We start from the raw sequence: 21812 nt of genomic DNA on the forward strand, positions 1-21812 counted from the left end.
TCTCCAGCAACAAAAGATCATCATTATAGCAAGAACTGCCCTCAAATGGAAATCCTACTTCTATCATCTGGAACTAAATTCCTAGTTAATCCCTTCACAATCTAACCTACACTGACACATTTTCAAATCCCGATTGAATTTGGATCTCAACTCCTGCATGCTCAATGCAAGGGGATATTGTTCTGCTGGAAGGTATTAATAGCTGCCATCAACTGGGCCTCTGATCTATAGATGGTTAAAGACACTGGGTATGCTAATCACCCTTCTTTCAGGCTAAATCGATAAAGCAGTATAATGCCCCTTTATGTACTTGTTAGGATATAGATATTCAGGCCTGTCTGCAAAGGCCTATACTTTAAGAATTTAGGTGTATTCTTATCACTTAGCTAGTTATAGAGGTATAAAAAAAAGAATCAAAATCACTGTCTGTAATGGCCTTCTCTTACTGTGACAGGCTAAGGCCTTCAGCTAAGATGTAGTTAGGCAGCCATAAGCTGGGAAGTGTATGGTCACATCCTCACATTCCAAACTAGTCACATTGAAATAAGGTGCTATTGGGCTATTAGGAATACAATCCTGCCCTGATATTTCTATCACCTCCAGAGAAACGGAAGAGTCTAGAAGATAGCATCCTGTCTGGCAAGAACTCACTTATCAATAGACACAGCTGGAAAACCCTTATGTATTGTGGCAAAGTTCCTCCTCTCCTCTAGTAGGTCCTGCGCTTATTGGCGGATTTCTTCCCCTCAGTGGTTTTCCCCTTGGATGAAACCCATAGTCTGGATCACCTACTCCTATGTCTGATTAGGAGTAGCGGGGCTAGGGGGGAACCCGGGCCCGCCCTCTACTCCGGGTTCCAGCCCAGGGCCCTGTGAATTGCAGCAGTCTCTATAGTGCTACTTGTAACCGCTGCTTGACCGCTACAGCTCCCTGGGCTACTTCCCCATAGCCTCCTTCAAACACCTTCTTTATCCTCACCACAGGATCCTCCTGGTGTCTGATGCTGCTTGATTGTATGGTGTTTTCCTCAATCCTCCAGTAGTACCCCCTCTCAGTTCTTAGTTCCTTGTGTCTCTTGCTCCCAGCTCCTCATGCGCACTTCTTTCCTCTGGCTCCTCCTCCCTAGACTGGAGTGAGCTCCCCTTTTTATACCAGGTGCCTTGATTAGCCTGTCCTGATTGGCTGCAGGTGCTCCAATCAATGTAGCTCTCTCCGGTGCCTTCTAGAAAGTTCTTAATTGGCCCCAGGTGCCTTGATTAGCCTGGAGCAACTGCCATTTTGGTTCCCATGGTACTAGGGATTTGCTTAGCCTGGAGCTAACATACCTGTTCCTCAGTACTTTCCTGTAGCCATCCGGCCTTGCTCCATCACATATCCCCCCTCTCTGCTCAACACCATAGGGTTGGGCAACTTGGGACGCCAGGCAGTGTGCTCGTGAAAGACCATCAGCGTTGCCGTGGTGGCATCCAGCCCTATGCCGTATACGGAACTGGAATGGTTGGAGGGATAAGAACCACCTGGTGACCCTTGCATTCTTTTCCTTATTTCTCTGCATCCACTGGAGGGGTGCGTGGTCCGTCACAAGAGTAAATCGCCGGCCCAAGAGGTAATAACGCAGCGTCTCCATGGCCCATTTGACAGTGAGGCATTCTCTCTCGAGTACTGCATACTTCTGTTCTCGTGGGAGCAGCTTTCTGCTTAGGTAGAGAATCGGGTGTTCTTCATCTCCAATCATTTGTGACAGAACTGCCCCCAACCCCACCTCAGAAGCATCTGTCTGTAAAATAAATTCCTTGGTAAAGTCTGGGGCTATGAGTATGGGGTCATTACAGAGGGCCGTCCGAAGGTCTACAAATGCCCCCTCTGCAGCATCGGTCCACTTTACCATGTCTGGACCTCGAGCCTTCACCAGGTCCGTTAGAGGACTTGCCCTACTGGCGAAGTGGGGAATAAACCGTCGGTAGTAGCCTACCACGCCTAGGAATGCACGGACCTGCTTCTTTCGGGTCGGCCGGGGCCAGTTTTGAATCGCTTCTAGTTTATTAGTTTGGGGCTTCACTATACCCCTTCCTACAATATATCCCAGGTACCTAGCCTCTGCTAGTCCTATGGCACACTTAGCAGGATTAGCGGTGAGGCCAGCCCGCCTTAAGGTGCGTAGCACTGCCTCAACCTTCTCCAAGTGGGTTCCCCAGTCTGGCGTATGGATGATGACATCATCTAGGTATGCAGCTGCATAACTAGTATGGGGGCGCAGCAGCTTATCCATGAGGCGCTGGAATGTGGCTGGGGCCCCATGTAACCCAAAAGGGAGGACAGTGTACTGGAATAGCCCGTCAGGGGTGGAGAACGCTGTCTTTTCTTTCGCTTCTTTGGTCAGGGGAATCTGCCAATACCCTTTTGTCAGATCCAGTGTAGTCAAGAAACGGGCACTACCCAGTAGGTCAATCAGTTCGTCGATGCGTGGTATGGGGTATGCATCAAACTGGGATACTTCATTCAGTCGGCGAAAGTCATTACAGAATCTTGTGGTACCATCAGGTTTGGGCACTAGAACAATTGGACTGCACCACTGACTGTAGGATTCTTCAATAACGCCTAATTCTAACATTTTCTTTACTTCAGCCTTGATTTCTTCTCTTTTGGCTGCTGGGATTTGGTAGGGTCTCAGTGTTATTTTGGCTCCAGGGATCGTGCGGATATGGTGATAGGTCTCAGTTGTCCGCCCCGGTGTTGTAGAGAAAACATCTCAGTTACGATTAATCATATCGGTTGCCTCGATCTTTTGGATTGGCGTCAAGTCGGGTGATATCTTTACTTGCTCATGTACGTTATCCTCCTGGGGAAGAATCTCCCGGGTGACTAAGCATGCCTCTCGATCATGCCAAGGTTTTAGAAGATTGATGTGGTAAATTTGCTCCGGTTTTCTGCGGCCTGGCTGCCGTACCTTATAGTTTACCTCTCCCACGGCTTCAATTACTTCATAGGGTCCCTGCCACTGGGCCAACAGCTTGCTTTCTGCTGTGGGCACAAGGACCATTACTCGATCCCCTGGTTGGAACCGTCGAAGCTTTGCTTGGTGGTTATAATGGGTCCGTTGGGTCTCCTGTGCTTTTTCCAAGTGTTCTCGTACAATGGGTGTAACCTGGGCTATCCGATCCCTCATCTGTAGTACATGCTCAACTATGTTCCTTCCGGGATTTGGCTCCTCTTCCCAGGCTTCTCTGGCTATATCCAATATGCCTCGGGGGTGGCGCCCATATAGTAGTTCGAATGGAGAGAAATCTGTGGAGGCTTGTGGAACTTCCCGGATGGCAAACATGAGGTAAGGCAATAGGGTATCCCAGTCTTTCCCATCCTGGCTCACCACTTTCCTGATCATGGCATTGAGGGTCCTATTGAACCTTTCCACAAGGCTGTCTGTTTGTGGGTGGTATACAGAGGTCCGTAGGGCTTGTACATGGAGCAATGAACAGAGATCTTTCATCAATTTAGACACGAAAGGTGTCCCTTGATCAGTCAGCATCTCCTTGGGAAGCCCAACCCAGGAAAAGATCTGTACTAACTCCTTAGCTATTGTCTTGGAAGCCGTGTTGCGTAGGGGGACAGCTTCCGGGTATCGGGTTGCATAGTCTAGTACAACCAGCACATGTTGGTGGCCCCGAGCTGTCTTCTCTAGGGGCCCAATCAGATCCATGGCTATGCGTTCAAATGGTACCTCTATTACTGGAAGAGGTATCAAAGGGGCCCGTAAGTGTGGGCGAGGGCTATGTAGCTGACACTCTGGACAAGAGGTGCAGTATCGCCTGACATCTTCATGTATTCCTGGCCAGAAGAACCTCCGCAGGATCCTGGCCTGGGTTTTCTCTACCCCTAAGTGTCCTCCAAACAAGTGACTGTGGGCGAGGCTCAATATGGCTTTTTGATGTTTTCGGGGCACCAGAAGTTGATGTATCTCCTGCTCCTGCATTTGCACCACACGGTACAGGAGATCTTTCTTCACTATAAAGTAGGGTACTGGACCTCTGACCTTCCCTTCCACTGGTATCCCATCTATCTCAGCCACCTCTTTCCTGACGTTATCATATCTGGGGTCCTCTGCCTGGTCCCGTCCGAACGTCTCTCTCCCAGGACTAACTTGCCTGAGCTCCCAGGGGCCGGCTTCTGCTTCTTCCAATGGCCTGTCGCCCTCATGGCTGGGGCCAGCCTCCGGCTCACCTTCCGTGTTGGTAGTTTCACTGTTGGCTGCTCGTGCCCGTCTGCCTACTAGCGCAGTCTTCTGGCCCTGGGTCAGGATCTGGGTTCCCAAAGCCTTCGCAGCCTTCCTTTCTTTTTTTGTCTTCCGGGCCTTTTGGGGGGCTGAGAATAGATCCTGAGAAAACTCAGAAAACATAGGGGGTTGACATTCCCCCAATGATGAGTCGCTGTCAACAGGGTCTCCACTTCCCTGCAGCCTCTCAGGGGGAAGTAAATTATCAAACCCTGGATAGTCTCTCCCAATAACTACAGGATATGGGAGTTTAGGTACAACGCCCACTGTCACCTCAATGGGGTTCCCCTGAACCTCTATCTCCACTGGGATGGTGGGGTATTGGCTCATGGCCCCATGCACACATGTCACTGCTACACGTTTGCCTTGCAGGAGCTGGCTACTTTTTACCAGCTTACCCGATATAAGGGTGATAGCACTTCCTGAGTCCACCAGTGCTGTAGTCTCTGTTCCATTTATCTTCACTGGCCTGGTATAGTTATGTGGGGCTAACGCAACGCCCGCAAGGTGGATAAGGGAGCATGGGACCTCCCAATCCCCCAAGTTGCATTGCATAGGCTCTTCAGTGCTGGGACACTGTGCTGCTATGTGTCCCCACTCCCCACATGCATAACATCTATAACTATTTCTAGTCAGTCTCCCATCCTGTGGGCTAGGGGGTTTAGTCCCAGGGTTCCCTCCACTCAGGCCAATCCCTTCCTTCTGGAGTCTCTGTTGGTTTTCAGCCCCCCTCTTCCTCCACCTAGGACTCCCCAGGGGTTTGGCTGTCCCTCCTTCCAGGGTTGGGGTTGGGTGTTTGCTACGGAAGGGGCTTTCCTTGCGTAGTTGGGTCAATTCCCTGGCTGTCATGCGTCTTTCTACCAGCGTGATCATCTCATCATAGGTGCACGGATCGTTCTGGCCTACCCATTTGCGGAGATCTGGTGGCAGTGCCCTCGTGTACCGGTCGATGACCAGAACCTCTAGTATCTCTTCCGGACTCCGGGATTCTGTTTGCAACCACTTTCGTGCGAGATGGACGAGGTCATATAATTGGGATCGTGGGGTTTTGTCTTCCCGGTACCTCCACTCATGATACCGCTGGGCCCGTACTGCGGATGTTACCCCAGATCTGGCCAAGATCTCTGCCTTCAGCTGGGAGTAGTCTGCTGCAGCTTCTTCAGGCAGATCATGGTAGGCCTTTTGGGCCTCCCCACACAGGAATGGGGCAAGGATGCTAGACCACTGATCTCGAGGCCAGGCCTCCTGTAGAGCTGTCCTCTCAAAGGCCAGAAGGTATGCCTCTACATCATCTTCCCTTGTCATTTTCTGCAGCCAATGGTTAGCCCGTATGAGCCGTGTCCCATCATGCCCATGGTTCAGCTCTGCAAGGGTCTTTACCTGGCTTACCAGTTCTTGCAACATAGCTCGGTCTTGAACAGCTTGGTCCATCAACAGGCGATTAGTTTCTTGCTGCAGCCGCACTGCTTCTTGCTGGGCAGCTGCCTGGACACGGGTAGCCTCCTGCTGGGCCGCCGTGGCTTGTATCAGTGCCCGTACTACATCATCCATTGTGGTAATAAATTGTAAACCCCTTTTTTTGTGTGTGTGTGTTTTTAAATCACTCTCCTTCTTCCGCCGCGCTGTGCACACCAAAGATCCCACTCCTGACACCAGTTGTGGCAAAATTCCTCCTCTCCTCTAGTAGGTCCTGCGCTTATTGGCGGATTTCTTCCCCTCAGTGGTTTTCCCCTTGGATGAAACCCATAGACTGGATCAACTACTCCTATGTCTGATTAGGAGTAGCGGGGCTAGGGGGGAACCCGGGCCCGCCCTCTACTCCGGGTTCCAGCCCAGGGCCCTGTGAATTGCAGCAGTCTCTATAGTGCTACTTGTAACCGCTGCTTGACCGCTACAGCTCCCTGGGCTACTTCCCCATAGCCTCCTTCAAACACCTTCTTTATCCTCACCACAGGATCCTCCTGGTGTCTGATGCTGCTTGATTGTATGGTGTTTTCCTCAATCCTCCAGTAGTACCCCCTCTCAGTTCTTAGTTCCTTGTGTCTCTTGCTCCCAGCTCCTCATGCACACTTCTTTCCTCTGGCTCCTCCTCCCTAGACTGGAGTGAGCTCCCCTTTTTATACCAGGTGCCTTGATTAGCCTGTCCTGATTGGCTGCAGGTGCTCCAATCAATGTAGCTCTCTCCGGTGCCTTCTAGAAAGTTCTTAATTGGCCCCAGGTGCCTTGATTAGCCTGGAGCAACTGCCATTTTGGTTCCCATGGTACTAGGGATTTGCTTAGCCTGGAGCTAACATACCTGCTCCTCAGTACTTTCCTGTAGCCATCCGGCCTTGCTCCATCACAGTATGTATAGATGTAGTTGTGAAATCCTCACTTCTGTATTGTTTTGTATGTTTATTTGCATGGTCTCTGTCTGGTTCTGTAATTGTTTCTGTCTGCTGTATAATTAATTTTGTTGGGTGTAAACCAATGAAGGTGGTGGAATATAATTGGTTAAATAACCATGTTACAATATGTTAGGATTGGTTAGTTAAATTTCAGTAAAATGATTGGTTAAGGTCTAGCTAAGCAGAACTCAGGTTTTACTATATAGTCTGCAGTCAATCAGGAAGTAAGGTGGGGGGGGGAATGGGAACAGGGACAGGGGATGGGGGAATTAAAATCATGTCTTGCTAAAGGGGAAAATGGGAACAGAGGATGGGAACAGGAACAGGGACACAGGCAAGGCTCTGTGGTGTCAGAGCTGGGAAGGGGACACTAAGGAAGGAAACTGGAATCATGCTTGCTGAAAGTTCACCCCAATAAACATCAAATTGTTTGCGCCTTTGGACTTCAGGTATTGTTGCTCTCTGTTCATGCGAGAAGGACCAGGGAAGTGAGAGGGTGAAGGAATAAGCCCCCTAACAGTACTGATAGTTGGAGGATAGGCTGCATGAACAGTGTGGTCAGGGGGATTTTCCTGGGACTGGTGGCAAACACAGGGAGGTTAGGGGATTGGTTGCAGCTTGTGTGCATGTGTATGTGCACATGCAAGTGCCAGAGGCAGAAAAACAAATAAAACGCCAGCAGACAGCAAGAGAAGCAGTTGTGAGCATGGCCCTCAAAGAGAGTAGAGAGACAGAGCTCCTTGGGCACAGAACTGACTAGAGAGGCAAACTTGTAAATAGTGAGCAAGGAAACTGCCTGCTGTTTGTTTCTGCTGCTTTCAAGAAAACAGGACTGTGTGTTCTTTTTTAGTAAACAAACAGGACAGCACCCGACTCGGATCATCCATTTCTCTTCCTGGCAGAAACAACCCTGCAATGCCCCGAACACTGACTAACCATTCGACCCAAAGGGGCAACATTACAATTATAGCAGTATTCAGATATACACATCCATTTCCCTTAGCAGAGACTGTAAAAAAGGCTGGTTAAAAACATAAGGTTCTGTTTTCAAAATGGCTGGTGAGAAGCACATACAGTGAGTGCAGTTAAAAAGCCCCACTCGTTTATAATTTTATTCACAACATCCACTTGGTGACACTGAAACCTTGGAGACTGTTCAGCATGAAAACCAGTAGGGTATAGAAATGTAAAATGGCAGAGCTACTTGTCAGGCTAAACAGGGGAAGAGGTGTTATAGTAAACAAGGGGTAATCAATTATTTTTTGTCAAGGTCCAAATTTCTTGGCCAAGGTATAGTCAAGGTCCAGACTCCAGAAAAAATAATACAAAAACAATAACAATAATGATAATAAGTAAATAAAAAGATTTTTGGGTCTGTTCAAAAGCATCTGGTGTTCCAGATTTGGCACACGGTCTGCCTATAGACTATGCCTGGAGTAAACTGTCTTAAAACAATCCAAAAAGTTAATCATGAAGAAATATAAGTTTCTTATCTCACACTCAGGAGATTTTGCCCAGAGGCGCTCAACTGTAACTCCTACTGAAGTTATTAGGAGTTAACAGGGGTGTGTGAAGCTCTGTTACATTAAAAGTTGCTTTGAAAAAAGTGAATTTTCCCAAACACAAAAACACACACAAACATACAAAAGAGTAGAAACATTAGACTTAGTGGTGCTGAACATGTATAATTGCCTTGCATGAGAGAAATTAGACCAGTTACAGCCCTTAGAACACTTGTAGAACACTTTGCAGCCCCTCAGAAAACCTCCTGAATGGTCCAACAGATGATATAAGTGATAAGAACAATGACTTTTCCACTTGCTTAACAATCAGTTTAAGGCTGGATTTTCAAAGGAGCGTCTGGGGAGTTGGGCACCTTGGTTCACTGGGAATTGGGCACCTCAGCTCCATTAGGCAGCGCTGAAAATCCCAGTTTAACTGTTTCATCTGAACAAATGTGGATGCAGACTAGCTGAAAGGGTTCAATTCATCTTTCACTGCCCCCGCCCCACCCCCAGTGTACCCCTGGTTTTATGAAAACTCCCACAACATACTGCTTCTGGTAGATGGAACTGTGACAGATTCATTCAGATCACATTGCAACTGAAATGATTTTGGACACAAGGCAAAACTTAAAGCAATTCAGCCTGACTAGTTTGGATGGAGTGAACTGTTTGTGGGTAAACTGGCTCATCATTATTGGTTCAGGTACAAATGGTTTAGTTCTCTAGTCTAGACAAGGCCCCACTGACATGCGTGGAATCTACAGATGCTTAGAACATCTCAGAATCAACCACTCATTTAGGGTACGTTTTCACTGCAGACTTAACTCCGGCTCTTATCCAGGTTTATGTCTGCAAAAAGCTGCTCTGCTAGCAACTTAGCTTTATCAGCAACAACAACAAAAAGGAACCAAATCTTCATACACCCAATTCTCTTTAAAAGTACAAGCAAGCCAGAAAGTTTTCTTTGTGCAAAGAAACTCCCATTAACCCATTTCTAACTCAAAACATAACACTCGGTTTACCTGAGTGTTATGGGGCCATAATTGTTCGGTACTTGTATAAGATTCAAAAAATCAGGCTAATATTATTTCTGATAGACTCTTACATGGTGAGACTAAGTTTTCTTCCAGTTTCACACTATAAAACAAGTCCTCCTCTTCTTCTCCCACAGCAGAGTTCGAAAAATTATTAATCGGCAGCATTTCTGTCTGGCTCAAAGGCACAGATCCCTACAGATCCTAATTACCCAGGATGTTCTTACTTTCAACATATCTGTTTTAGTAAGATGCATTTCCACCTCTAAGACTCTGTGGTTTTGTAACGCTGCCATTTATTACATAGTGAAAATGTCAACAAAGAGCCATGTTGATTTCTTCCTTTTGTCTGATTCACTCCATTGGAAGTTTGTAAAAGATTTCAGCAATCAACTTCAAACTCTCACGGCCATCATGCCACATCACATTGGCCTGTTAGGTAAACTGTCATTAGTGATGTACTGAGATCTGGGTCAAAGGCTATGTCTACACTACTGAGGTAAGTCGACCTACGCTATGCAACTCCAGATACGTGAATAATGTAGCTGGAGTTGACATACCTTAGGTCGAGTTACCAGGGGGTCTACAGGAGAAAATCTCCTGTCGACTTACCTTACTCTTCTCGTTGGGGACATAATACAGGGATCGACTGGAGAGTGATCTGCAGTTGATTTGGCAGGTCTTTACTAGATCCGTTAAATCGACCGCCAGTGGATTGATCTCAGAGCATCGATCCCTGCTGTAGTGTGGACCTACCCTGTAACTCTCATTAACATTAATAGGAATGGTGTGTCTTAACCGTTCAGCCTTCTGTGGAAACTTCAGCGCAATTAAATCCCTGCCACCAATCTATCTTTTTCATCAGGTGTATGAGGAAAATAACCTCATGGGAACTTCTTCATCGCTAATTCCTATGGCTCACTTACCACGAGAGGCTCAGTACGAGGCCTGGGCATGTAGGGAAAGGTCTCTCGAAGGAAGGTGGTGATCTCCAAGAGAAGCTGGCATGCTGCCATCTTCAGGGCAAAAGGGCAACAACATTTGGTAGGGTTCACAGTGCCTGGGAAATGAGATTTGCTTGGTAAGAGAAAACACGATACAAAATTTGGAACCAAGAATTGATGGACACACATAATGCACAATGCAAGGTGCATATGAAAAGTGTTATGATTAAATTCTAGACTCCTATATTACTTTTCTAATATGAAAAGGACAGATCCATGCACGTATCTATCTGTCAGCACAAATCCCATATACTGTGTGGTATGTTGTTATCAAAACATCTGCTAACTCAAAGTGGTCTCAAAATATAAACTGTACATATAATACTATATATTAGCATAACACAGATTTAGAAACAGATACTCTCATGCCCTTTACACCTTTGCATTCAGCCAAATAGATTGTAATTATGGCTAAGCTTGTGTCCTCAATGAAGATGAACTCAAACCAATAACAAATCAGCAGCCATCTTAAGTGAGATTATCATGGCAATAATCTTGGGAAAGGATAGCATCATTGTCACGCTTGTTCTTTTTAAAAACCATGCACATAATTGTGAACAGTTAACAAACAAGTACTGTGCCTACTGTTAATAACTGTCCCGAAGTCTAAATAAGGCAGCAGCCCTGCAATTTTGTTCTACATAATGAATACAAATGTCATTTAGAGATGGCGCAAAAACATGCAGTTATTGCACCATCAAGTGTTTGGAAATTAGTAAAGTACAAATTTTCATTAAAGAGGGATTCAGCAAAGCAAAGTATTTACAGGCATGCTTGACTTTACACAAATGGGACTACTCACATGCTTAAAGTTAAGCACATGTGTAAGTGGCTTTGCTGAAATGGAGTCTATATGCTCAGCTTCAAAATCTATGTTCATGATATTTCTCAACTGGTCCAATACCCATCCAAACCTTGAAGTCAATGAAGTGTTCTTGTGGCCTTGACCAATTTGCAAAGAATTTTTTGGGCTAATATATAAAAGGAAAAAAGCTAGTAGTTGTTTTGGGATCTCTTGAAACTACTAATGATGCTGATTTTTTGGGAATGTTTTGGGCTTGTCACTTAATGAACCATCCAAATGTCTTCTGGAGATACTTTATGTTCCCACTGTTTTTTCTCACATCTGATCCTGTTGTGTTGCACCAAGAAACGTACAGAAACTGAACAAATGAGGGAATGTTTCAGGAATGGAGAGGACGCTATAGGCTACCAGACGAAGCCTGATTACATTTGCCTCGCTTGCAGGCTCCTCGTTTATTTCACCTGGCACGAATGATGGAGTTCACAGGAACTAAAATGATCGGAACAGGCAGATACACTGGAGCACGCATAGGTTCTCAGGGGAAGCTCTAGGAGGTACTCTGTCCTAGGACTTGTTTACACTGCAGAGCCTTGGCTGGCAGAGCTATAGAATCATAGAATCTCAGGGTGGGAAGGGACCTCAGGAGGTCATCTAGTCCAACCCCCTGCTCAAAGCAGGACCAAACCCAACTAAATCATCCCAGCCAGGGCTTTGTCAAGCCGGGCCTTAAAAACCTCTAAGGAAGGAGATTCCACCACCTCCCTAGGTAACCCATTCCAGTTCTTCACCACCCTACTAGTGAAAAAGTTTTTCCTAATGTCCAACCTAAACCTCCCCCTCTGCAACTTGAGACCATTACTCCTTGTTCTGTCATCTTCTACCACTGAGAACAGTCTAGTTCCATCCTCTTTGGAACCCCCTTTCAGGTAGTTGAAAGCAGCTATCAAATCCCCCCTCATTCTTCTCTTCTGCAGGCTAAACAATCTCAGTTCCCTCAGCCTCTCCTCATAAGTCAAGTGCTCCAGCCCCCTAATCATTTTTGTGGCCCTCCGCTGGACTCTCTCCAATTTATCCACATCCTTCTTGTAGTGTAGGGCCCAAAACTGGACACAGTACTCCAAATGAGGCCTCACCAGTGGCTGAATAGAGGGGAATGATCACATCCCTCGATCTGCTGGAAATGCCCCTACTTATACAGTCCAAAATGCCATTAGCCTTCTTGGCAACAAGGGCACACTGTTGACTCATATTCAGCTTTTCGTCCACTGTAACCCCTAGGTCCCTTTCTGCAGAACTGCTGCCCAGCCATTTGGTCCCTAGTCTATAGCAGTGCATGGGATTCTTCCGTCCTAAATGCAGGACTCTGCACTTGTCCTTGTTGAACCTCATCATATTTCTTTTGGCCCAATCCTCTAATTTGTCTAGGTCCCTCTGTATCCTATCCCTACCCTCCAGCATATCAACCACTCCTCCCAGTTTAGTGTCATCTGCAAATTTGCTAAGGGTGCAGTCCACATCATTAATGAAGATATTGAACAAAACCGGCCCCAGCACCGACCCTTGGGGCTATGCCAGCAGAGCCTCCTCGTGAGGACGCAGTGTAAGCCAACAGAAGGAATTTTGCCAGCATAACTGTCTCTGCCCCAAATGACATTAGCTAAGTGGACAGAAGCACTTTTCTGTCAGCATAATTGCTTCTGCATTGGGGGTTTGGCTGACATTCGGCTAAGGGGTGTGATTTGTTTTCACACCACTGGCCATCATAGTTATGCCAGCAGAACACCCAGTGTAGACTAAGCCTTAGTGTGGAGGCTGAGTGGCATTCTGAACTCCCTGGCATGTAGAGGGAGCACTCCTGCTTCTACACTCCTTCATGGGGTGCTGTCTGCCAGCTTCCCCCATCGACCTATCCAACAGGCTCTGCCTCCTACCCTCCTGTCCTTTTGGAGTACCTGGCACCCCTGGTGGAGTAGGAATGGAATAGTCCAGGCTCTCTCAAATACAGGGACTGCAGTTCCGCCTAGCCTCATGGGTCATTCAAGGTATGTAGAGGAAGGCTCCATCCCTTGTGCATTCCACCCCTTCATGTGTACCAGCATAAGGCAGATTTGGCCCAGTACATACACCCATGGCCACTCAGGAGCAAATGGCATATTGCAAAGCACTGGGAAGGAAATTCAGATACTTAGGGCCTGATTCTCCGCTCTCTCAGTGATTTACACGAGTACAATTCCATTGCCTCTAGCAGAATGGCCGTTATGCAGTGAAAAGAGCAGCTCCTTAACCACAAAAAGGAAGCCAATAGATACATAAACAGCACCAATATATTACATTCAGTGGAAAAACAGTAGTACACATACACACAAGCCAGTACATTACAGACCACACATATACAAATGGTGTTTGGAGAGGATATAATGTTCGTTGCTATCTTCACCTGTAGTCTATGTCTGTATGTGATGTGATTTTATTTATTCTGATTACAGATCATGTCACAATTTCAGAATCTGTCAACGTCCTTAAAATGTGTTTATTTCAGCGATTCGGTACATTGTATGTTTTTTAATGATACTTTCTGTACCGCCTCACTACATTTTTGTGTTAGAATCAATACATGGAAATTAAAATACCTAAATCCAAAGTATTTGGTGCAGCTATGCCAATTCACACCATCTGTGGATCTGGTCCGTCAATATTAAGAACATTCAGATGTAGCTGATTTTGCAAAAAATGTGGTTTTTTGTTTTTGTTTTTGGCAGGGATGTCTTTGAAGAAGGGGAGTCAGAATGGTATACAAGCACTTGAGCAGATTATGAAAGATTAATCAGATTTATTTATAATCACAATCTACAGTAATTGCAACTCACTTGCCTCTGTTTTAGATGCTATTCTTTTCATTGTCTCTTATTGCTCCTACTCATATGGTATATATTACATCAGGCACAGAAAGAAGGGGAAGGGAATTGGTGGGGAATACAGTTGGGTGGCAAGAATATGAAAGAGAAGAAGAAAAATTAAGTGCTCCTAAAGCAGAGGTTCTTACAAGCGGGGGTTCTTGTAGTAAAGGGAGTCTCCTTACTGTCATCTAAAAAGTCTTCCTCCTCATCCTCCTTTCTCAGTCTCCGCTTGGCCTCCTCATCATAAATGAGGCCCAGCAGGTTGGCCGGGCTCTCACTCTCACTGTGGCACAGCTCGTTGAGTCGGATGCCAATTGCCTGCCGGCAAGAAGGAAGGAAAAGAAAGCACAAGGGAATGAGGACCGGAAGGGACTCACCTGCATCTTGCCCATTCTGAGGCAGCTGGAAATTTCATGTTAAGAACAAAACATTTTGGCATTATTTTTAAATCACTAGAGCAATCGAGAAAACTGTGGGGTTGGAAGGGAGGGGTGGAATCACCACCCAACACATTGCAAATATTTTCTTCCATTTTTGGTCAAAATTTTGAAACTTTATCAAAATTTGGAAAAAGTGTTTTTTATTTGGTTGAAACCACAGGCACTAACTTTTCAAACTGCTGGAGGGTGCTCAACCCCCGACCCTGCTCCAGGCTCCGTCCCCACTCCACTCCTTCCCCCAGCCCCACCTCTTCCCACTCCCACCTCTCCTCCTTCCCCTGCCTCTTTTTTCATCAAAATTATGCAGTGACATGTGCCATCCTTCTGCTGAAGATTTTCTGCTGAGGAAGGATGGTTTGGTGGTTAGGATACAGCCTGGAATTTAGGAGACTGGGGTTGAATTTTCCGGTCCTGGGTGACCTTGGGCAAATCACTTAGGCCCAGATTTTGAAAGACATTTAGGCAGCTAACTCCCATGGATTTCAATGGGAGTTTGGCATCTTATTACCTTTAAAAATTTGGCCCTTAGCCTTTCTATGTCTCAGTTCCTATCTATAAAATGGGGATAACAGCACTGCCCTACTTCACAGGCTGTTGTGAGGATAAATACATTACAGATTGTGAGGTGCTCAGATAGTGAGGGAGGCATATAAGCAGCTAGGAGAGAGCGCTTCCCATTGAAGGAAAAAAAAATTAATCTAAAAAAAATATTTCTCCAGTCAAACAAACAAAACTGGTCTAATGGCCTCGTTACCGAATGTTAGGGTAGTGGAGGTTCTGAGGGCAATGCCACAGCTGGGTCCATTAGCAAGTAGAATGCTTAACATTAAGACCATTTCAGAACTCCCAAGGTTTTTTCCAAAGTGATGCTTTATGTAAGCAATGTAATCTAAGAGAACATGGACAATCACACAGAACATTTTACCTTGCTATAGCATCATTTAGTAAGATAGCAAATGGGAGTAATTTCTTTGTTTTAATAACAATTTGGCACTGAGGCCCTCTTGGATTTAGAGGGTGTTCCTGAGAGACAGACTAAAGCCAATTTTCTGATCCTTTGAATCTCAGAATTGACACACCAGCAGTATATAATTTATCTGCCTAAACTGAAATGAAGCAGAGAAAGAAAAGTAGTCAAAGGCTCATTCCCATTGCTACGAAGCAGTTGCTGTTAAATGGAGATGATAGACTCTGCTATGGGATAGGAGAATTCGACTGTGTGGTTTGCAAACTGATCTGGATGGTTGTCAGTCTCAGTTATCTGTGAGGTTACACATTGCTGAGTAAGCTCTAAATCCTTCATACCATTTTCTCTCTCCTCACTTCAGTTATTTAAGGAAGAATTGTCTTGCTTGGTTTTCAAAGATTTACCACTCATTACTACTGCTCTGTTGTCTACCCTGACTGATGATATAACAATCAGCTATAATTACACAGCAACCTAACTAATAATGCTAATTTGTACTGAATTCCTAATAGGAACTGATTGCTGGAGTTATCCTGGGCTAGCCTAGATAATGGTGTGATGTTGCCGTCTATATGGTTTTATAAAAATATGCTAATGAGTGAATATAATGCAACTGGAATATGCTTCATGCAAAAGGTCTCTTGTAAGGTATCATTACAAAGTTTATAATCTACTGGATGTGATCATCCTATTTGTATAAATGTACCACTCTTGTATCTGAAACTAGGAATATGAAATATAACTCTGAGGGCCTATTGTAATTATGCAAAGTGTGGGCCATTAATGGTGGTTTGGAATCTTGATGACTCCCATTAACCAGGACCACTGTCTGCAGATGGCTCTGTTTTACCTGTAAGTCTTTCTGTATAGGTGTATGCTGGCAAGTGGGCAATGAAGTCTTGAGGTGACATGTGATCACATCACCTGGACTGGAATCCATCTTTAACCTGGTGTCTTTCCATTGAGAAGGAGGGGGTGGGAACCCAGAGAGAGACAAAGGATTCCCCCCTTATGCAAAAGATATATAAAGGGGTGGAACAGATCAAAGAGGGGAGAGGAGCCATCATGAAGAATCCCCTAGCTACCACCTGAGCTGGACCAAGAGCTGTACCAGGGGAAAGAATTGTACCCAGGCCTGGAAGGGGTCCAGTCTGAGGAAAAAACTTACTGAAGCATCTCTGAGGGTGAGATTATCTGTATCTAGTTTGATTAGACATAGATTTGTGCATTTTATTTTATTTTGCTTGGTGACTTACTTTGTTCTGTCTGTTACTACTTGGAACCACTTAAATCCTACTTTCTGTATTTAATAAAATCACTTTTTACTTATTAACTCAGAGTATGTATTAATACCTGGGGGAGCAAACAACCATGCATATCTCTCTATCAGTGTTATAGAGGGCGAACAATTTATGAGTTTACCCTGTATAAGCTTTATACAGGGTAAAATGGATTTATTTAGGTTTAGACACCATTGGGAGTTGGGCATCTGAGTGTTAAAGACAAGCACACTTCTGTTAGCTGCTTTCAGGTTAACCTGCGGCTTTTGGGGCAAGTAATTCAGACTGTGGATCTTTGTTGGGGCAGACGGCAGTGTCTGGCTCAGCAAGACAGGGTGCTGGAGTCCTGAGCTGGCAGGGCAAGCAGGGGCAAAAGTAGTCTTGGCACATCAGGTGGCAGCTCCCAGGGGGTTTTCTGTGCTCCAGCCCCTCATAATGGATGGAGCAATATATTTCCAAGTAGAAGAAGGCAGCTTAACAAAAGAAGCCACAGGCAATGAGAGACTAGACTGACCAGAACAGACTGAAAAGTCTGTCTTTTAAAGAGACAATGTCACTGGTGTGACTGGATTAGGAAATTCAGGGAATCAGTAATGGGCTCATCACTTTTAGTGGCATTCTGAATCTTGCCCAGGTCAGTGGAGACTTAAAGTCATTATTATGGGAGGGCTATTTGGTAGTTTAGGTCTGGTGGCCTGAGACTAATTCTTTATCTAACCAGGGTTTTACAATGGCACCCCCCACCGCAGTATCTGAATGACTCTCAGTGCTCAAGTGTACCTCCCAGAAAAACCATCCCCACAATTAGCACAACTCAGCAACCTTGCTGGCAGTCTGAAGGAAGAGGCCAGGGACTAAATGGGCTTGGAGAGTGACCTGCCCTCTCAATCCTATTGACTTTGGCCCAGAATCTCCCTTGTGGTACAGAAGCATCATGTCCCACTGCTAAGTGGCTCTTGAGCCAGCGTTTCACCTCTGGTGGCACAGAGCTGGGTGTAGTGGCTCTTATGCACCCTAGTTGGGATGGTCAGGCGAAGGGATGTGACCTGAGCTTCCTTATACCTAGGCAACCCCCAGCTCGCACAGTGGCCTCTTGAGGCCATTAGTAGCCAGAATAATTTAAAATAGCTTCTAAGCTGCTGCCAGATGTTACACCAGAGGACCAGCCTTGCATACAGTTAGCTCAGGATTGAGACAGCACAAAAGCTGCCTTTGGCGCCTCCTCCTGAAACGGGTTGTGTTCTCCTCAGCCATCCCCAAGAAAACGGTCCTAGGTCAAAGTGAGGTGCTGACTACGCTGCCCCAGCTCTGTAGATAAACAGAAAACTTAAGTCTCCAGGGATGCATGTCAATATGGCACCTTTCAAGAGCAACAGACAGGTGTTAAATATGGGGAAAATGTTGCACTGTCAAGAGTTGGCTCTGAATTTTCCCTACTTTAAAATAAAGTAAAAAAGAGAGAGAGAGGTGCAAATAATTATTATTATTAATAATAAGAAGAAAAACGTGCTCCCTCTGCACGACTGCTGCTAAGCAATTAGCTCAAAAATTCCACTCCAAGAGCTGAGCACATTTCCACAAACATGTTGTACAGTGCTGGGAGAGGTAAACACAAGAGAGCTATGTTGGCTCCTGCTGTATTTGAAATCCATAAGATAAAAAAAATCAATATTTGCTGCAGGGAAAGACATTTTATGTAAAAGCCTCCAAAAGGGAATTAGAAATAAAACAGAAGCTAAAAAATAATAAACTGAAAGCTATAAAAATCCCCAAACCCCTAACATTGACAGTGGCCTTATAACCTGGAGTGATGACAGAATGAGTCTGAAGACTAATGAGAACCACAGCCTTTTACCATTGCAAAGCTGCTCTCTAGAGTAATTGCTGCCTTTATACACCGTGCCCTTCACGAACATCACCCATACCACTGGGGACATGGGGGAGGTTTCACTTTTGGTGACTGTAACCCATATCTGTTATTAATATTACAGGATGAAGAGAAAGGAGGCACTACAGACATCTCCTAGCTTTCAAGAAAGGGGGTAAATCACAGGCCCCCCCCTCCTCAGTATTTCACAGCTCTCTGTGAGTGAGCCAGAGTTGGGAGAAGGGGGATGGAGGAGTAACCCTGAAATGTCTCCACTTGGAGTTGAAGGGTGTTCTCCCTGAACTCTCTCTTCCAGAGTGCAACTGATTTCTGTTGCTGCAGGTTTTTCTACCTTTCTTCAGCAGGATAGCTAATCCTGACCCACACAACTACTTGCTTAAATAAAAGTATTGACACAGATGCAAATTCTGTGTATTTACTTATCTGCTAAATCAGCAGGGATGCAGCAAGCGCCAATGGAAGCTAGAGCCATCAGAATTTCGTGGCCCCTTCCTTGTTACTTGGGGCAGGAGAAAGCCCAGCATCTCAAAACGCTGAAGGGCCTTTGTATTGAGTTAATGAATTATTCGTTTTCAGTGTCTGCTCATTGGCAATAGCACCAACTAGTTCCCTTGGCATGAAATGTTGCTCTCACATCATGGACATTGGGTCTTTGGAATCTAGTTCTCCAGAGTCACAGATCTGGAGGCTCCCTTCAGTCTGTCACTGTGAAACCAGAAAAGTCCACCTTGAGAGGGATGAAAATGCCTAGGGGAAAAAAGTGCAAGTACCAAATCTCTGCGACAGTATGCACAGGCCCTTTGAGGTTTAAGAGGAGAACCATCCTGGAGCATGCAATATCCCATTCCAGCATAGCTTTTAACAAATCCTGTGGACAGCGGATGCCCTGACAGTGGGGAGGAAACAGTTTGAAATTCATATTGCTGCTGACCCTGGCTCCATGGGGAGGGATCAAACTAGCTCCTGATGATTAGTACCCCCCACCCCCCGAACCTGGAGAAAAGAGCAAGCCGGGAGATGCAGACCAAGGCAGCCATGTACGCTGTCCTCTCCTGGAATAAGGCATGATGGGAAATAAAAGGTGTATATAATCCCCATCCTTTCCACAGATAGGGTAGATTAGACATAGAGGGAGCAAGGCTGTGCTGATGATCTCTCCTGGAAGGCGCAGAGCAATTACATCAAGGGCCTGTATGTTTTTAAGCCCTTGATTTGTTTTTAATGATTTTTGAAGCAGATGCCCTTGAACAGTATCTGAATTAACCTAGGGGACTATGGATCTGTTTGGCTGTCCATGTGGAGAGGCTCACATAAAGACCCCAGGCTGGGGAACATTTTATTTACGAACTCCAATTTATGTATTTATTTTTTGTTTGGCCTGATACTCATTATACTGTATCTTTGCGTTTATTAAAACAGGAAGGTAACACAACTCAGTTAAAGCCAGATACACAGGCTTCAAAATGCTGGAACCTCTGCAGTGCAACAAATGAGAAGAGTAAAAATGAGTTTTCCCCTGCATTGCCAACTAACAGCTGCATGATGCAGCTTCCAATAAGGGCCAGGCACTCAGCAGGTATATCCCGGCATAGCTTCTATGGAAACAGGCTGATTTACACCTGCTGAGGATCTGGACCTACGTGTCTAAAATGGATGCTAGGAGGAAGGACATTATATTTTGAGCCCCTGTACTCCATTTGATTTGATTGCCATTTGATTATTTTAGCTTAAAGGAAAAAAAAGGTGAAAACTTACATCTCCCCACTGGTAGAAGAGTTTGGCTGCATTCCATTGCAACTTCTGGTTCCGTTTGTTCCCCACTATCGGAGAACGTCCACGGGATAGGCCTTTCTTAGTGATGTTCACATGGTGCCCCTTCATCCACTCTGGCCAGTTGCCGCGATTGCAGCGGTGAACGAAACGAGCACATTCGAGAAACAGGGCTGCTCTCGCCACTACGGGAGCTTCCTGAAATGTTTGCAAAATTACATTAAAAACTATGAACCAACCAATCTAACTTAAGAGCTGACATTATCTGGACTGGTTTGCAAATGGAAAGCAGCTATGTCTGGAGGATCACAGTTAGTGTGATGATCCTCTAGGCAGGTTCTCTGCTAGTATGAAACCCATGACCTCTGCATCTATTACTTAGGGTACAAGACCAGATATCAATTTCTATACCGGTTCAGCCACTAGAGGAAGGCAAAGATCCACACTGGTATTAATGTGGTTACAATAACGGGTGTTTATTGCCTTCAAATCATCTTTAATGACACCCCTTTTTTCTGTAACTGGTGGTATACCTCACTCATAATGGAGACAGACAAGATGGGCTGGCTAAGAGTGTGAAATAAATAGGGATGTGCCTGAATCAAACTCCTAGATTTGAACACCCCTGAATCTTGGGAAAGTTCAGATCCAAATGTGAATGGCATGTCTGGCTCCTACATCTACAACACACCAGTATAAATGCTTAAGATGTTTTGGGTTGGCTAGAAGGGAGAGAATAACAGTAATATAAGTAAATACATCAATTCTCACTTGTGTGCACACAGATATAATATAACCTACTTCCATTTTCTGCCCAGTTCCTCCTGTTCACTAATGATCACTTCTTTTGAAACAATTTTATGGGTTTTTGCAAATAATGTGACAACATAGACAAATATACACATACGTATGCAAATCAAGGCAGGCATATAGCCTCTTCTTGACACTGTGCTTTTCTTTATCTATTATGGCGGTATTTAACAGCACACTGCGCTATGCTACAATTAACTGTCTGTTTCCCTACTTCATTAGAAACCCTTTTATCCAGAAATTTGTATAACTGCCAAAAAATAAAACTGATTCCAGCTGAAACTTTCCCCATAGTAGTGAGCCAAATTTTCAACCTGCTTTCATCAGCATGCCTGAAAATACTGCAGACAAAAATGCCAGTTTGGGCACATAGACGCCAGCATTTGCATGCACTGTCATTTGTTCCACCTAGGCGACACGGGTGTGGATGCCTTCATGGAGGCTTGCTGAAATGGTGGTCAGCACAATCTGTGCTGACAGCAATTAGACATGGATGGACCAAATTCTCTGCTGGTATAAATCGGTGTAACTCCACTGACTTCAGCAGAGCTATGCTAATTAATGCCAGCAGAGAATTTGACCTGAAGCCCTAACATTAGGTATCCAAGTTTGAAAAATTTTGCATAAATTTTTTCAAGCAAAATTTGTTCATATGTGTCCCAACATACTGAAAATTTGTTTTTCATAACAGGGAAAAATATCTATTTTAGCTGAATTTGATTTAAAGTGCCCCATTTTAAGCAACACTGCTTTCC

General features: G+C 45.2%; 1 protein-coding gene across 4 annotated transcripts in view; it reads right to left on the bottom strand.

Annotated features, from left to right (window-relative positions):
- Positions 1-21812, bottom strand: part of UNC80 (unc-80 homolog, NALCN channel complex subunit) — a 187089-nt gene that overhangs the window by 83176 nt on the left and 82101 nt on the right. For all 4 annotated transcript variants that reach the window (XM_039494666.1, XM_039494664.1, XM_039494667.1 and 1 more), the window contains exons 23-25: positions 20233-20445; positions 14085-14220; positions 10123-10256 (exon numbers count right to left, since the gene is read on the bottom strand). In XM_039494666.1, coding sequence (XP_039350600.1) covers positions 10123-10256; positions 14085-14220; positions 20233-20445 — 483 coding nt within the window. The remainder of the gene's footprint in view (positions 1-10122; positions 10257-14084; positions 14221-20232; positions 20446-21812) is intronic.

This window comes from Mauremys reevesii, linkage group 11 (assembly GCF_016161935.1).
Source record: "Mauremys reevesii isolate NIE-2019 linkage group 11, ASM1616193v1, whole genome shotgun sequence".
Classification (NCBI taxonomy): Eukaryota; Metazoa; Chordata; order Testudines; family Geoemydidae; genus Mauremys; species Mauremys reevesii.